Raw genomic sequence first — 15431 nt, 5'->3', positions numbered from 1 at the left:
CACAAGCGACTCCACGTGCAATGAAAAAAGAGAAAATGATAAAAGCGGTTTCCCATGCAGTACGATATTCGTGTATCGTCGTAAGCGTCCCAATTTCGTCAACGAGAGACAACTATATTCAATAACTCTCTTCGAACTTTTTCAATATACTCGATATAAGGACTGATCAAATACGATATTTCTCAATTGATACATTATTTATATCAATACGTTGATTAATACACAGAGAGAATTTTCTCTTAGAATTTATCATGAAAATCATGGGAAAAATTTTATTAAAATTTCTCTGATCAATATTTACACCACAATAAAAAATCCACAATAAGATATAAAATATGTTCGATTAATTTCACTATATACGTAATAAAATTTACCATGTACACATATTAATATTTTTTATTATTAGAGAAACTTATCAAATTCTTCCAATATCATATTGTCCCACGATCATCATGATTTTCAGGATAAATTCTAAGAGAAAATTTTCTCCACGTATATATTATTTATATTTTAAGCGCGATTCTTTTTTAAGAGAGCATCCGTCAAAAATTGTGCAAAAGGAAAAAAATGTCTCTATAATGCAAATGGTGATTCACGATGCCTGGACTTGGAGACGATAACGCGAAACAATTCGTGAACTTGCAGTCGCTTCGTTCACGACGTATCAGACTAGAGGGATTAGACCGGGATCACTGCCCGTTGTCGAACACTGTTCGACACTGCGTCCAAACGTTGCCCGCGGCTGATATCCAGCGCCGAAACACCGGAAACTGGCGCTGCTTGACCATTAGGCAGCCCACACCCCGAAAGCAACCCCCCGGGAGACAGATCGAACCGTTTCGGATGCATCGATATGGATTTCGTACGATAAAAGCCGAGTGCGTTGTTCCCGATATATATAATACACGCTTCGACCGGTGAACGTGCGATAATAAAACTGTCGTTGAATTATGCAGTTTGTCGTGTAAAGAAAGAGGAAAAAAGAGAGAGAGAGAGAAATAACAAATTCGTTCGATCAGAATTGAATCTCTTTTTATTCGTCGATTTCGTCGCGTGCACAGGGGACCAACGAGCCCAAGAGAAAACAGGGATAAAATATTCAGTCGCTTGTTTGACCGTTTTAATTAAACAATACGTTAGTTTTAATTCACAATCAGTCGATTGAGAAGCGAGATTAAAGTTTTTAATAAGCAGCGTGACAGACCGCTTAAATAACACAGCGACACTTCGCACACGATATAAATTAAGCTGCAACGCGAGGTAAATATTATTACGAACTTTCTCGCGCAAAGCATGTTTTATAGAAATGTTATTAAACTTCCACTTGGCTTTACAACCTGCCGTCTTCCCTCGATCGCAATCTAACCCCGGATGGTGAAACAAGACGCGCGGAGGAATGAACTTTCAAAACTCAAGGCAGCAGAGACTTGGTAACATTAAAGAAGTTTCTCTGAAAAAAAATGTGTAAAACTAGGTATAAATCTGCCATTACGTCGGAAACTTCATTAGGTTCATGGAGCCTCCGTATTCTCGCTCCGCGTGTCTGGTGCAATCTCGATTGCATTCTATTAGCTCAAATCTACAAATATAAGGCGGATTTAAAATGAGTAAAAACGTTTCTTATTTCGAATACTCATACCAAAGTAGCGCGAAAGCGTATAATGTATCGTACAGATAAAATGTGACGTACATATCCAAGAGTTTGAATTTATATATATTAATTATGCCTGATAATAATTATTGCATCTGGATTCGACTTTCGCGTTTGTCTTTTCCTTAACAAATCGACAAGAGTAAAATAAAATCGCGTGTCTTCTTGAACTTAAATTTTTATAGGTATATCTCAATTTAATATCTCCTAATCTCGTGTTTCGCGCATACATTCGTTTATATTTATTTTATTTCCGCATTAGAATTCGCAAGGAGAACAAGCCAGAGTTATCCGCGACGCGTTTCGCGCGCGAAAATTCTACCCTCGTATTTATTCATCCGAGCATGCAAATATGGGAGGTCCGGGTTGTCCCGGAAATATCGACGGGTCATAAATATCTTCCGCGATCTAAATCACAAATTAAATCCGCAAACAAATCTGCCGGAGAATTCTTGCTTCCGAAGTAGTATAACCCGTCCCTTTTCCATACGGCGCATGCGGTTACCATATATTTTCAGAAATATCGCCGCCGAGGCTCTCTGACGGAGGCTTTTGCGGGATGAAACGCAGTTCCCTGTCAGCCAAGCGGAAGGAATACCGACGTTTGTGCGTCGACCATCCCTATCCGAAAAGGAAGAGCACGGAACGTCATAGGAAATGTCAAAATCGCGGTCGCGCTGGTGTGTCGTTCCCGTTTTGCCCGGATGCGATTCATCGAACGACCCATCGAAGGGCTTTCAAATAATATCTTATATATATATATATATATATATATATATATATATATATATAAAGAAAAAATATCAAAAGATCAATATTGTTGACCTGAAATATATAGAGATTGAGGAGAATGTTTTTTATCTTTAAAAGATTCTATCGGATTAATTGTCATTGTACTAGAAAAATATTGATACAAAATTGCTTACGTCTTTATAATATATATATATATAAAGAAAAAATATCAAGAGATCAATATTGTTGACCTGAAATGAAATATATAGAGATTGAGAAGAATGTTTTTTATCTCTAAAAGATTCGATCGGATTAATTGTCATTAATTAGAAAAATATTGATATAAAATTGCCTACGTCTTTATAAAATATTTATTCCCCATTCCGAATATTATTCCGAGCAATAATGGCGCAGTTATAAAATTCTAAAAATTCCTTTAGCTTCGATTACGCGCGTTTCTATCCTCGGAGCTGTATGCGCTCTCGAATATCGCCGGGAGAATGTCCGCATTCGCCGTTTACTCGTGATGAGAGACACCCACGCACAATAGATCTCACACCGCGATATCCCACGTCGGACGACGAACATTTAATTAAACCGACCCTTTCCGCGCGAAAGTAAAAATGACGAATGAACGTACGACTGTGCATTCGCGCACGTACGTTGCATCCTTTCCTTGCAAGTTCGCGGAATTTAAAAGATCCGGGGGTTCGTCCTTCAAACATGTCGGGGACATCTTTCTTCCGTGGTTGTCTCTCCAGAACGCCACCAGACACTCTTTTTCATTCGGCTATATCTCTCCCATTCCGTGTTTCCTCACTTTTCATTGCTCTTCTGGCTCTCTCGCACTCTTTTCTTTCCATCCTGTCCCCGCTGCCTTCTTTTTCCTTTTACCTCTCATCTCCTCTTCAGGATTTTTCTTGCGCACCTTTCGCGCGCTCTGTAAGTTGCAGCTCGGAAGGATATGACGAAAGTTCCGATTCTCCCTCCTTTTTGCTTTCGTCTTGGTAACGTTGAATATTCTCTGTTGGCACGGCATATATATTATTCGTCAGAAATTTACAACGAGAAAAGAATCGCTCTGTTGGAGAGAAAATGTCGCCCACATAAATTTGATCTTAAATAATTCCGTTGTATATTCGGAGTAAAAAATTGCCGGGAGTGCACAAATGTACATATGCGTATCACACAGAGGAGAACTCAACGTTCATTGCAATATTATTTTATACTCTCCGGGGACTTTCTTCTTTTTTTTTTTTCACACAGAATAACGGAACGTAGCAAATGAAATTATTTAACAGAGATGTTACGAAATTAGCAGCGACCGACTCATCGTTTTCAGAGTGGCATTCTCTTCAAGGAGATCCAGTTGAATTAGAGCCACCGCGGGGCCATTGTAATCAGTCTTGACGTTCCAGCAGGAATAATTACGGTCCTCGTGAAACTCGGGCGATTCAAATTTGCAAATCCCGGCCTCGTTGCTAGTGAAATTTGTCGGATTAACTTTACAAATTTATCCTCGCGCCTCACACCCCCTTATATCTCTGGTCTCTTATTCAGATCTGCGGAAATCTCCAGCGACAAAGTCGATTATGAGGGATCCTTACCCCCTGGGCTTCCATTAAAAGGATCAGAACAAATTTCCACGACTAAGAAAGTTGTTATACATAAATTATAAATAATACTCTAGTATAGATACACTCGGCTGGTTAAGATATATTCCGTTTTTAAATTAATAAATAATTAAATTGACGTTGCGTTTCTCGTTCCACCGTGTCGGGTCCAACGTGACGTACAGTATTTCGCAGAAACACTGAACGTTCAGCCTCGTTCGGCGTGTACGCGTTAGAACATGCGTTCGCTGTTGCTGCGTAGTCAATCCGTTTAGGGAACGCCGCATTTAAATAACACATTTCCCATCCAGCACGTTGATAAATATTTAACTTGCTCTAGCGCGCGAGTGCAAAATCGATCGGAAGTTTACGGGATCGACGATAGCGCGTTGTGACAGAAACAGAGAAACGGAATTGCTTTTGACGAATTAACTTTTTAAACCGGTCTAGGAGAGAGAGAGAGGAGTATTCTGATTGGTTGTTTGTTGAATAAACTCGTCGCGAATACCAGTTTCATTCGAGCGCGGTTCGATCTCCGGTACACTCCCGGACAGATCCTGTCCTGCATTGTAGAGATTATTGTGTTGTATACGCAGTGCGGCATCGTAATACAACGAGAAACCGTATAGAGATATCGAGAATGATCAAATAAGAAAACATTTTTTCAACCGATTCTAAAATCACAATATATCTATTGAAGAAGAGAATTCTAGAATATATATATGTAATTACTTTAAATGCACACGTTGATGTATTTCTCTTATTGTTAGCTTCATTTGTATAGTATTAGTCATTTAAAATGAAATGCAAAGCGAGACTGTCTCGAAAAAAGAACAAGAGAGAGAGAGAGAGAGAAATGTTTGACAAATTACAAAACGAGCGCATAGTCTTTCTGTAACTCATCGCGTTTCACGAGTGCTTGCATTCGGACCATTTAACAATACTCTTGTGCCGACAGAGAGAAAGATATATATATATATATATATATATATATATATATATATATATATTCTGTTCTCTCGCGCGAACATACAACATAGTAGAGAACATTTCGCAAAGTACAAAGCGTGTCGACGAACTTGTGCTGTTTGCCGATTTTCGAGCTAGAATCGGCGCGGCCGATCAACGATTTGCATATCCGACGAATATCGGCTTCTCCGGATTGCGCGCTTGTGGCGAACCGACGAACACGGGATTAGTTCTAGACTCCGCCGCCGTACATATATACGTACGTATATATTTGTATTAGTCAACTGCGAGATATTGAAGCGTGGATAACGAGACCCAATTCGAAGGATGTCGGCACGGCAAGATGCGGAAGGAGGTCTAATCGCGGCTTGTTAGACCGACGACATTTTCCTCTAACACTCTAATCCAGCCTGATGATTAGATGGAGTTGAATGAATATCCTCGTTATGATTTCTAATCCTCTATACAGATATGACACGCCTAGGATAACGCAAATAATTGTTAGACTTTCTTTAATTATTTAATATTAACCAGAGCTCATAGGAAGAGCAATATAAGAATGATAAGTTTAAATGATGTTCTCCATTTTAATGATAGTTTTATCAAAAATTAAAAATTCATATAGTATAATTTAGCAATTTTATTTATATCATATTAAATCACAAGAGTTATAAAAGTAATTTGTTAAAAAATGAATTTTTTATCATTTATAATGCCACCGAAATGTGCAATAATAATTTATGCTCTTCCCGAAATATTAATGAAATATTAAACAGGTAACTGAATATTTAATTCTTGCTTAAACACATAGTATAAAATAGAGAGTATATATTTGTCTACAAATATATGTATGTACTGGGGAGTAGTATATAAACTAGTCATTCGGAAACGCGAGTTCGAATTAACGCAACAAATGTCATAAACACAATATTCGATTGAATACGGACGTGTAGGGCAGAATCACTCGCTGCTATAATGAAGTAAGGCTGTATTAACACCTCGCAATTAGTTTAATTCAAATATATACAGGGTGTCCGGTAACTAACGGACCAATGATTAAGGGCGGATTCTCTAAGAGCCAATTTGAAGACGATTTTTCCTTAGCAAAAATGTTGAGAAGTCAATAATTTTCGAGTTACAAGCGATTGAAAAAAATGGGTTTTTTTTGAAAACTAAACGTTTTGGAGTTAAAAGTCTAACACAATTACATTCTTCAGTTAATTTCAGGTAGAGTTTACTATAATACAATTTTAATTCGAGGCTTAGTTATAAAGATACATAATGACAAATATTGGAAAGTTGTAAAAAATGATGACCTTTTTCGTTGAGAAAAAATCGTTCCCAAATTGACCAAAGAATCCATTTGTGATCGTTGGTCCGTTAGTTACCGGACACCCTGTTTATTATAATATACGTGTATTACCTGTTTCCTGAAATTCTTCTATCGTACGAATTTAACAATGCACATTAAGGAATAACGCGCTAACATAATCATCATGAATGTTTCATCGTAGATGGTAAGCAATGTTCCAAATGTAATAAATTATCATCAAATCTGTTTCGTTAACCACACAATTTTGCACCACTTGATTTTCGCGAGTCTCTCTCCCTCATTGTTACGACCTTGTTTTATTGTTATTCTCAAAATCATATTTTGTTATCGTCGCGGCTTCTCTTTATCACGTCTGTCAATCCCGTAATTAGAGCAAGACTATAAAGAACAGGGGCTCGGTACTTTTCTTTTTTTTTTCTCGCTTTTATCAAGTGGCTGACCCGCCGACCCCGATCGCGAGGGCGGACAAAAGAGACCGAGGGATGATTTTTTTTATGTCCCGCTCGTTTTTCACGCCCGCTCCGTAATATCGCCCGTCAACTTTACCAAACTCGCCCCGACTGCGATATCTCTCTGCCCTCCCGGTGCCACGTCGTTCCTCCTTTTTTGTTCTCGTCTCTCCCCGCCATCTAAAACCCCGCACACCATACGCTTTTTTTTTTATCGCGTGTGCTAGCAATTTATTTGGGCGATCGTTCTTCCGAGAGTTGGCCATAAAAGTCGTTACACCGGGCAATCGTGTCCATCGAACACGTTTTGTTCGTTCGATCGCACGCGTGACGAGACTACTGGATAATGTCCGGCAAAGAAAAATGACGACAACTAAGAGAAATCGTTCCCCCTTTTTTTCTCTTTCCGACCCTTGGCCTCGCGTCCTTTTTGCGCCTAAAGAGCACCAACGATGGCATTTTTCATAAATGCCAATGATTTTCCTGAGCGAGCTCCGTTTTATTACGAGAAGAGGCGATATCATTGAACATATTATCTCGTCGTGGATTTTATCAAACCTGGAGAAAGTCTGTCTTGTTTGCTCATTATAAATATTTATGCGGATATTATTCGGCACCTCAAAAATAGTATTGAAATAATATTAACGCACAAGAAAGTATAATAGTCGCAAATAATGTCATAATTTTCATGACAAAATTGACACGATATATCTACCAAAATTTATATATATATAAATTTTGGTCATGAAAATTATGACATTATTTTTGTATATATATATACACAAAACAAATACTTTTCTCCCCAGCTCACTAGTAAACTCTTATGAAGACTTTTTATATGACGGGATCCGCTGTGTTCGCGAAAAATAGACTTAGGTTTGAAGTAAGAAAATAAATGCTTCCAGCAAAGGGGTTGGCAGGAGAACCAAAGCGTCGGCTTTTGTGCGCGCGCGTTCTCGATGTTGTCCCATGAAAATACTTCCACTTTTGCCGGCGGCTTTTCTTCCGCCGGAACAATGGGGCACGACATTCGTATAAACCACGAAAACAAAGGACGACGGTTTCTTTCTTACTCACGCTCCGTCTGTTTTCTCGTTACATTGTTCCGAGAGAATTCGCTTAACTTTCGACGCGGACCGCTTGCTCCAAGAGACGATATAGCCACGTGCGCAGTCGCAGTTTCATTACTGCTGTGCAATGCAACAGTTTTACGTTCGAAAATATAACAGCTTTTTCTTTCTTCTGGCATGACACCATAAATAAAATGGTAAGCCGCGAACAGCAGCATGGTGGCGACAAAGTGATGAAAACGTATGTAAGATTCCGGCCGCGATCGCGTTATCGGCCGCTCGATAAAATAAATCTCTTAATCTAATTGTCAAACAGTTCAGATAATGTGATTAAATTTATTTTCCGAGAAAAAAATACGGAATATCCTTCGTACGTGAATCGTTTCTTCGAAATGTAATTGTAAAATCAAATAAAAATGAAATAAAAAATGATGAAAAATAAAATTTTTAAATAATGAAAGATCTACATGATTCAATTAAAATTAGAGAATAAAGTTGCGTGTACAATATTGATCCGAGACAATTTTCCAAGAGATTTTAATTAATTTTCTCATAACTTAGAGTATTTTGAAAATTTCCGACAGAAAATTGTTACATTAATGTTAAATTTTTTAAATTTCTTTATGGTATGTAATTTTATTTTTTTACATAAATTATTATTTATATTGATTTCCAAGTTTTTTACGCGCGACCAAAAGTAAATTAATCATTGTTAAATATTGTTACTTAGTAGTAACAACTTCCTATTATTATTATTATTATTTTTACATTACCCGTCATATCTTCGATTATCATTTTCATATCTTTATTTTAATTTCTGGCGTGAATAAAATAATGTTTATATCGTTTTATACAAATCTTCTAGGGGCGCTCTCTCTTTTCTTTTATATAACATTGGAATATAAGATATAGAGTTACCTATTTGTCGAGAAGTACTATTATATAGTATTAAAAAGACAAAACTTTCCCAATTTGAAAAGCATGATGACCATTTCTCCAGGATACTTAGGTAATTGAGGCGTTTCACGTTTTAATTTACGTCGAGAGATATCCTGTTTCTCATTTCACAGCAATTACCAGCAGTTTCAGTAACTCGATGTTTTGCACATGCAAACGAGATTCGGGGTGAACCGTCGCGACGAAAGAAAAATTCTTCTCTCACGCGCTTCGTCCTCGTTTACGTTACCTTTCTTTTGATGTTCTCGTTACACGCGTGTCACACGCGCTAATTATCGGCGAGGAAATCAACGTCCTTTCGCTCGTTATCCAGACGTCAAGACGAACAAGAATTCCTCTCCGATACTCCGTTATTTTCGCACTATCATCGCACCATCGATAATTTGTCGACTCGATTCTCGAGTCTCGAGATACGAAGAAAATATACCCTCCTTATCGTCGAAAACAACCGCGTTTTGACAAACCTCAGAAGGAATTTTCCACACATGCAGATTCACACGCGAGTAAGATATTTTCTTGCGTTTTTTTGCATTTAATCGCTTAACGTTTCATTATTACGCGAAATCTAATCACTGCTTCAAGATTATCCCGTCGGTTATTTTTCACATCGATTTCAATTAAAGAGAAGCGTGAGTTCTTGGAAGTAACGCAAATTAACGCAAAAAAGAAATATTCGCGCAATGAGATCGAGTTTACATATCCGCTCTCATTAACACGTATCAGCACAAAATTCACACACAATTTTCTTCACTAATTATACGAAGTACTGCACGAAGGAGCCTCGCGCACAATAATCGTCGTTCGAAACGGGAGATCGAACGCTTCATCAAAGCTGAGAGATCTTCCCTACGGATTCTCTACTCGCTCGAACATTCCTGCTATCCGATATACGCTGTAAAGCTCATCCCGTCGAATTACTGCTCCGGTCGCCCTTCAAAAATCCTCGTCCAACATGACGACGCGATCGAAATCGTATACAAAGAATGCACACTAAAGGAGAAAAAAAAAAAAAACCTTCGGCAAAACACGATGCCTAAATAACGCACGAGAGTGACGAAACGACACGGCAGCCTATCTCTTAATTTTATATATATATATATATATATATATATCGAAAAATGGATTTTTTTCGTGCGCGGAATCACCGCGTCGGCGAAACAAGTAGAAGACTCCGACTCTTCGCGGACGAAGGACGCGCAAGTAGAAAAAGTCAACGCCGATGTCCGGCCGTCGTTGTGGCGCGCGGCGAGCCACTGACTGCCTCTGCCAATTCCTCGCCTCTCCCTGTCCACCCCCACCCCCTACGTACGCCACCACCTATATTCCATCCCCACTACCCTCTCAACGCACCCTTTCCTGAACGACCGCCGGCGCAAACGCCACGATCCTCCTCATTCCTCTTTGCGCGGAGGCTACCGTTTCGGTTGTACTCCCAACTCGCCCGAGATGCAGTTTCGCTCCTCCTTTCGCCGAGGGCCCAGCCTATGGGTCCTTTTTCCACCTCTGATGGCTTTACCGCTCGTCTCGACCCTGTCTTATAATTTAGACCTTAATCTCGAAAGAGAGCCTTCTCCCTCTCGAGATTACGCGTGTTTTATTAATTGGTTATCAAGAAGCAGACTAATCAGTTAATTAGTAATTATCCGGTAAAAGAGAGAGCGTAAAGAGATCTACAGAGTTTGTATTCGTAGAGGGTAATTGGAGTGTATAATGCTATGAGAAAACTTACATCGATAATATAATATCATTAATCGAATTTGCCAATTATGATATTGAATAGATATTGGATTTCATATATGTATCACATGTATGCATAACATGATAATGGGAACTCTTATTAAACCGGTAATTCGACTACAAACAATCAGGTTCGAACATATTGCATAATTAAGTACTAATCGGTACTAATTTATTTCTCTATTGCGCGAATTTATTGCTCTTACGTATTAACAGAAAATGATCTTTAAGCAATTAGTTAAACAAATAGTATATTTATTTTTTTTTATTTACAAGTCGCTATAAATATTTTTCGAATGTGAGGATGCTAGCGTAATTGCAAATCATTTTTAATATCATTTTCCTGCTAATGAATACATTGTTAGAGCAATAAATTAATTTCAATTATAAAATATATCTAAATCTAATTTTTCATGGTGATGATATACCATCGGGTTAATAAAGATGATGTAGAATGTGACTATATATGTATAGATAAACGTAACTTTTTTTTTACATTTATCATAATTAAAACATTCCATATTTATTGTGATTTGTACATTTTTCATTCTACAATTGTCGTTCTTCAAAAAAATCTAATCACGGAATTACATTGCTCTTGACTCACTGTCAAGCCCATTGTTGAATTTAATAAGACATTAAAACATACTTGAATTTAATAAAACATTAAAACATACTTTTATATACCTATAACGTAATATGTAGCATTAAACATAAAACGAAATACATGTAACGGAAGACGTTATGTCTTAAAATTAAATTCTTGATAAATTCATGTAAACTTACTTATAGTGCACATCTGTTTTTTTTTTGTTTAATTAATTTTTAAACTTAACAGTATTCTTAGATTTTATATAGCTATTCTTATAGAATTTGCAGAATAGAAACAGATTTATTATCATATTTCCGATGAATGCAAGTCCGAAAACACCTGGTACTGGACAACTCGGAAATAATGATTGAGATGCATAAATTATCAATATGATGAATTGCACCTGTTTGAATAGAAATCGAATATATCAGAAAATAATTCATTACACACCCAAACATTTTTTTGTACGTTCATCTTAATTGTATTTTTACTTAAAGTTGTGTATGTGTATATATATTTATAGATTTACATAAAAAAAAAAAAAAAAAAAACATGTTTGACATCTCAATAACAAATCAATAAATACTCTACGCTACGTCAACTTGCCATTTGCAGAATAGTTAAGGATGGCTTGATCGGGTTAATGACTTTCTGTACAGGCGGTCCAAATGTAGCGAGCAAGTAGTAAATGTACATTAGGACGTGTACAAAGCAATTTAGCAAGGTGATGAAAGTCGACATTTCACCAGGAATGTACTTTGTATAAATCCAGATAAATATACAGTTGGACATATGATGATATACATGCAGAAACGAGATCTGATTGTGTTTCTTTCTAACTACAAAAATGACTGTTTCAATCAAGTCAACTAGCTTCAAGAGCAATATCCACCACATAATCGTAGCCAACTATAAGAATTCGTATAATTTATTGAATGTTTGTGATTTATTTGTAGCATATATATATATATATATATGTGTGTATATATAATTTACAAGTAGATGTGTGGAAGATTCACACGCAAGTAATCGTTCTCCATTATCCAATAATGGATTATTTTACTTTCAGCAATAGATTTAAAAGAATATTTCGTTAGCTTGACTGAAAACAATATTTTTCTATCTTTATCTTTATATTAAAAACAAGTGACAAAGACACTTTTTAAAAATGGATGATGCGTAATTAATAATAAAAACTATGAATAAACTGATAAAATGTTTGTCTAAATATACTTTTAGTTGTTCAATTTTTGAATTAGAGTTACATATAATTAACAACGTACTTTGTAAGAACCAGGCTTGTATGAATAATCTGGCACGCAAGTTAAGGATATTTCTGTAAACCAACCCGCGGCAATATGCTCGTACACTAACCATGCGTTCGCAATTATTTGAAAAACGTTGTAAAATTTCATGAAGGTTTTTAACGAATATGGTGGTCGATTTTTCATGTACTGAGGCCCCCATCGTAAGACAAAATACATATAAGCAATTAGTAGAAACGGTATTTGATACGTAGAATTTATTAATAGCCAATTGTTCGTTCTTTGATCTGAAAGCTCAAATGTAGATTTACAATATGCAATTTTATTAATTGACAATTATGTTAGACAAAACTATTCGATTAAGGTGTTTTTTATTTTCTTTATTCTAAATTCACTCTAAGCAATTTTGATATCGTAAAAATGTCTAGCAATTATTATAAAAATATTTTTCTGTAATATGGGTATATTATTATAACTATATTATAATTAACAGCATACCTCATAGTTGTTAATAATTGGAATAATTGGACAAAAGGAAGAAAAATAACTGCTATTCTAATAGGTCTGTTCGTTTTGACTACACTGGCTACACTGTCTTTCTTGGTCAACATTCGAAGGAAAAAGATAATCTCTGAACTAGTGTAGCTAGTGTAGCCAAAACGAACAAATCTATAGATTACACACACCAATACTCACCGGCCATTTCTGTCCAGTAATAATGAAATACTTTTAAGAAAGTCATGACGTACAGATTTATTATAACGTTACAATGCACTCAGTAATCGATTATCATTGAAGTCTTCAAATTATTTTAAACCAATCGAATCTTTAACAACAGCAACATATCCTTTGTGAATACACTCACTCTTTATATACCTTTTAATGTACACCAAATTTATACTTTGTATTACTATGTTCGGCATTTTATATACAGTAAGGTGATAAATTAAATATACTAGGTGTCTAAAATGTTTATATCTATTCTTTTTTCTTATATTAATCGATAACTGCAATTTATTATTAATAATAGCATTTTTATTTTATTCGCAAAAACTATACCTTGGACTCAATGCAATCGTAATTGTACGCATACATAATAAGACTTAATATATTAAGACATTAATAATAAAATTGTATTATTATTCGTTAACTATAAAAAACTATTAATTCTTATTTAAACTTGAAATATTGGCAAACCAATTCTGTATCAATTATTTTAAAAAATAATAACTATTTCGTATAAAAAAAATATAGTTTTAAATTTTTGTTTAAAATATCTTATTAAATTCATTGATAAAATATCTATTGCACTTTACTTAAAAATTGCTATAGTACACTGTATACAGGGTGCCCCTAAAGTCCGTTACCACCCCTAATATTTCGGAAATAAATTAAAATTTCGAAAAATCGCAAAACACGTGTTCGATCATTTCTATCAGATCTACTCTTTTACGGGGGTCCAAGGGGGGTGACCACCCTTGAAAATCAATTTTTCGAAATTTTGATTTATTTCCGAAATATTAGGGGTGGTAACGGACTTTAGGGACACCCTGTATATCTAAGAATTCGACATTACGAAATATGCAAAGGAAAATATTCGATCAAGTTGAATAGTCAATCTTTATTCAACTTTTGACATTTAACTTTATTCAAATATATGGCAATTACCATGCTCTTTTCCAAAGAATTATGAATATTTATATTTGAGAACAATATACTTTATATATTAAAGCCTAACAAAATTAACAACTTTCATTTTAATACTTCTTTTATTATATACATACATATATATATATATATATATATATATATATATATATTCTAATATATAATTCTCTTTTTCTATAACTATTTTTGCAAAAATCGAAAAATTAATATAAAAAAAAAAAATTCAATTTCAGAACAAAGCAAAATAATCAGAAAACTTGTATAGTTCAGAACATAAGTAATTTAACAAATTACAATCGTAATGAAAATTATCTAATCGAATTAATTGAATTCTCAGTTTAATCCGAAATTATTAATAATCCAATATAAAATTTTCAAACTGTTAACAATTTTATTGTCAATTTGCATTTTAGTTTGCATGACGATTACGAAGCACTTCACAAATGCGACGCTTTTTATGCACACAAAAACAATCGTCTTCATTAGATCTATTAGTTTTAAAATCTTACGTAGGTATGCTATAAAATTTTATAAAACTCAATTAATAATTATTATGAACTAATTGTATATTATGTAACTAATTGTATATGTATTTTGTCAATAGTTAGAGTTGATCTCATTTTTCATTACGCAAAATAATTCGTACGTTAGAATGGCTAATTATTTCTTGCAATTATAATTCTTATATTTTATTAAGTTTAAAAGAATAATATATATATATGTGTATAGAACGAGGAAGGAAGAAAAAAGCGGAATAACATGAAAATGAATCAATTAGTCATGTTGTACTCGCGCTATCTACGTTTGTTGATAAAATTTTCAAAATCATTATGCAGTCTTGTTTTAAAAATCTTTAAAGAAAACTTTAGAGAAAAATCTTTAGAAAAAAGTAATTCTCCATTAAATCATAGATAAATCCGAGATGAATACATACAGAATATTATACATATAGCAAATAAGCGAATACCGATCATCATTGATATTTGATATGAAAAATATAATAAGATAAAAGAATAATTTCTCTGGCCCTACATTTAAAATTTGAAATATATAAATAATATACTTATTATGCATAATAAAATACAAATAAATGCGATTTGGTATATATATAATTAATTCGGAAATTATAAAAATTTCTTTCGATATAACACAATTCTACTAGCGAGTATATTAGCAAAGATTACATTACATTTTGCAAAAAAAATTCTGTAAATATGGAGATTGCAAATATCGAATCATGAATATACAAATTACACGGATAAAGAACTTTTTCTGTACGCGTGATTCTGTTATAATATGAAAAAAAGGAAAATTATAATTTATGTATTTCTTTCTGTAGATTTATCACAAATTGCATACTAATATTGATAACAATAATTAACTTTGATATCATGA

At 34.7% G+C, this 15431-nt stretch overlaps 2 protein-coding genes across 11 annotated transcripts in view; both read right to left on the bottom strand.

The window, feature by feature from the left end:
- Nucleotides 1-10002, bottom strand: part of dlg1 (MAGUK family member discs large 1) — a 339004-nt gene extending 329002 nt beyond the window's left edge. For 4 of the 9 annotated variants that reach the window (XM_085484642.1, XM_085484645.1, XM_085484644.1 and 1 more), the window contains exon 1: nucleotides 9004-10001. The gene's annotated coding sequence lies outside the window, so the exon portion shown is untranslated. Of the gene's footprint in view, nucleotides 1-9003 lie in introns of all 9 variants that reach the window. The other 5 variants (XM_085484647.1, XM_085484650.1, XM_085484649.1 and 2 more) reach the window with 2 other exon arrangements.
- A 747-nt stretch (nucleotides 10003-10749) lies between these two features.
- LOC114930598 (very long chain fatty acid elongase AAEL008004) lies at nucleotides 10750-13243 on the bottom strand. 2 transcript variants are annotated; one of them, XM_029302438.2, is made up of 5 exons: nucleotides 13065-13243; nucleotides 12387-12655; nucleotides 11710-12012; nucleotides 11298-11506; nucleotides 10750-11198 (listed from the first exon to the last, which is right to left on the bottom strand). In XM_029302438.2, the coding sequence occupies exons 1-4, from the start codon at nucleotides 13108-13110 to the stop codon at nucleotides 11330-11332; spliced, it is 795 nt and encodes a 264-aa protein (XP_029158271.1). In that variant the 5' UTR covers nucleotides 13111-13243; the 3' UTR covers nucleotides 10750-11198; nucleotides 11298-11329. The 2 variants fall into 2 exon arrangements, with proteins under 2 accessions (XP_029158271.1, XP_029158270.1); XM_029302437.2 differs by having other exon boundaries at nucleotides 10750-11506.
- Between the last annotated feature and the right edge of the window lie 2188 nt (nucleotides 13244-15431).

This window comes from Nylanderia fulva, unplaced genomic scaffold (genome assembly GCF_048542155.1).
Source record: "Nylanderia fulva isolate GAGA-0341 unplaced genomic scaffold, ASM4854215v1 Scaffold30, whole genome shotgun sequence".
NCBI classification, from domain to species: domain Eukaryota; kingdom Metazoa; phylum Arthropoda; class Insecta; order Hymenoptera; family Formicidae; genus Nylanderia; species Nylanderia fulva.
The sequence above is the reverse complement of the archived record's forward strand: the minus strand, read 5'-3'. Positions and strand labels throughout refer to the sequence as shown.

Bases quoted from the DNA above. Each gene is read 5' to 3' on its own strand.
- LOC114930598 (XM_029302437.2), bottom strand. From the start codon at position 13,110: ATGACTTTCTTAAAAGTATTTCATTATTACTGGACAGAAATGGCCG. The intron at 12,656-13,064 runs GTGAGTATTGGT...TTGAGCTTTCAG, and splicing joins TTACTGGACAGAAATGGCCG to ATCAAAGAACGAACAATTGG. The intron at 12,013-12,386 runs GTACGTTGTTAA...GAATTCTTATAG, and splicing joins ACAAGCCTGGTTCTTACAAA to TTGGCTACGATTATGTGGTG.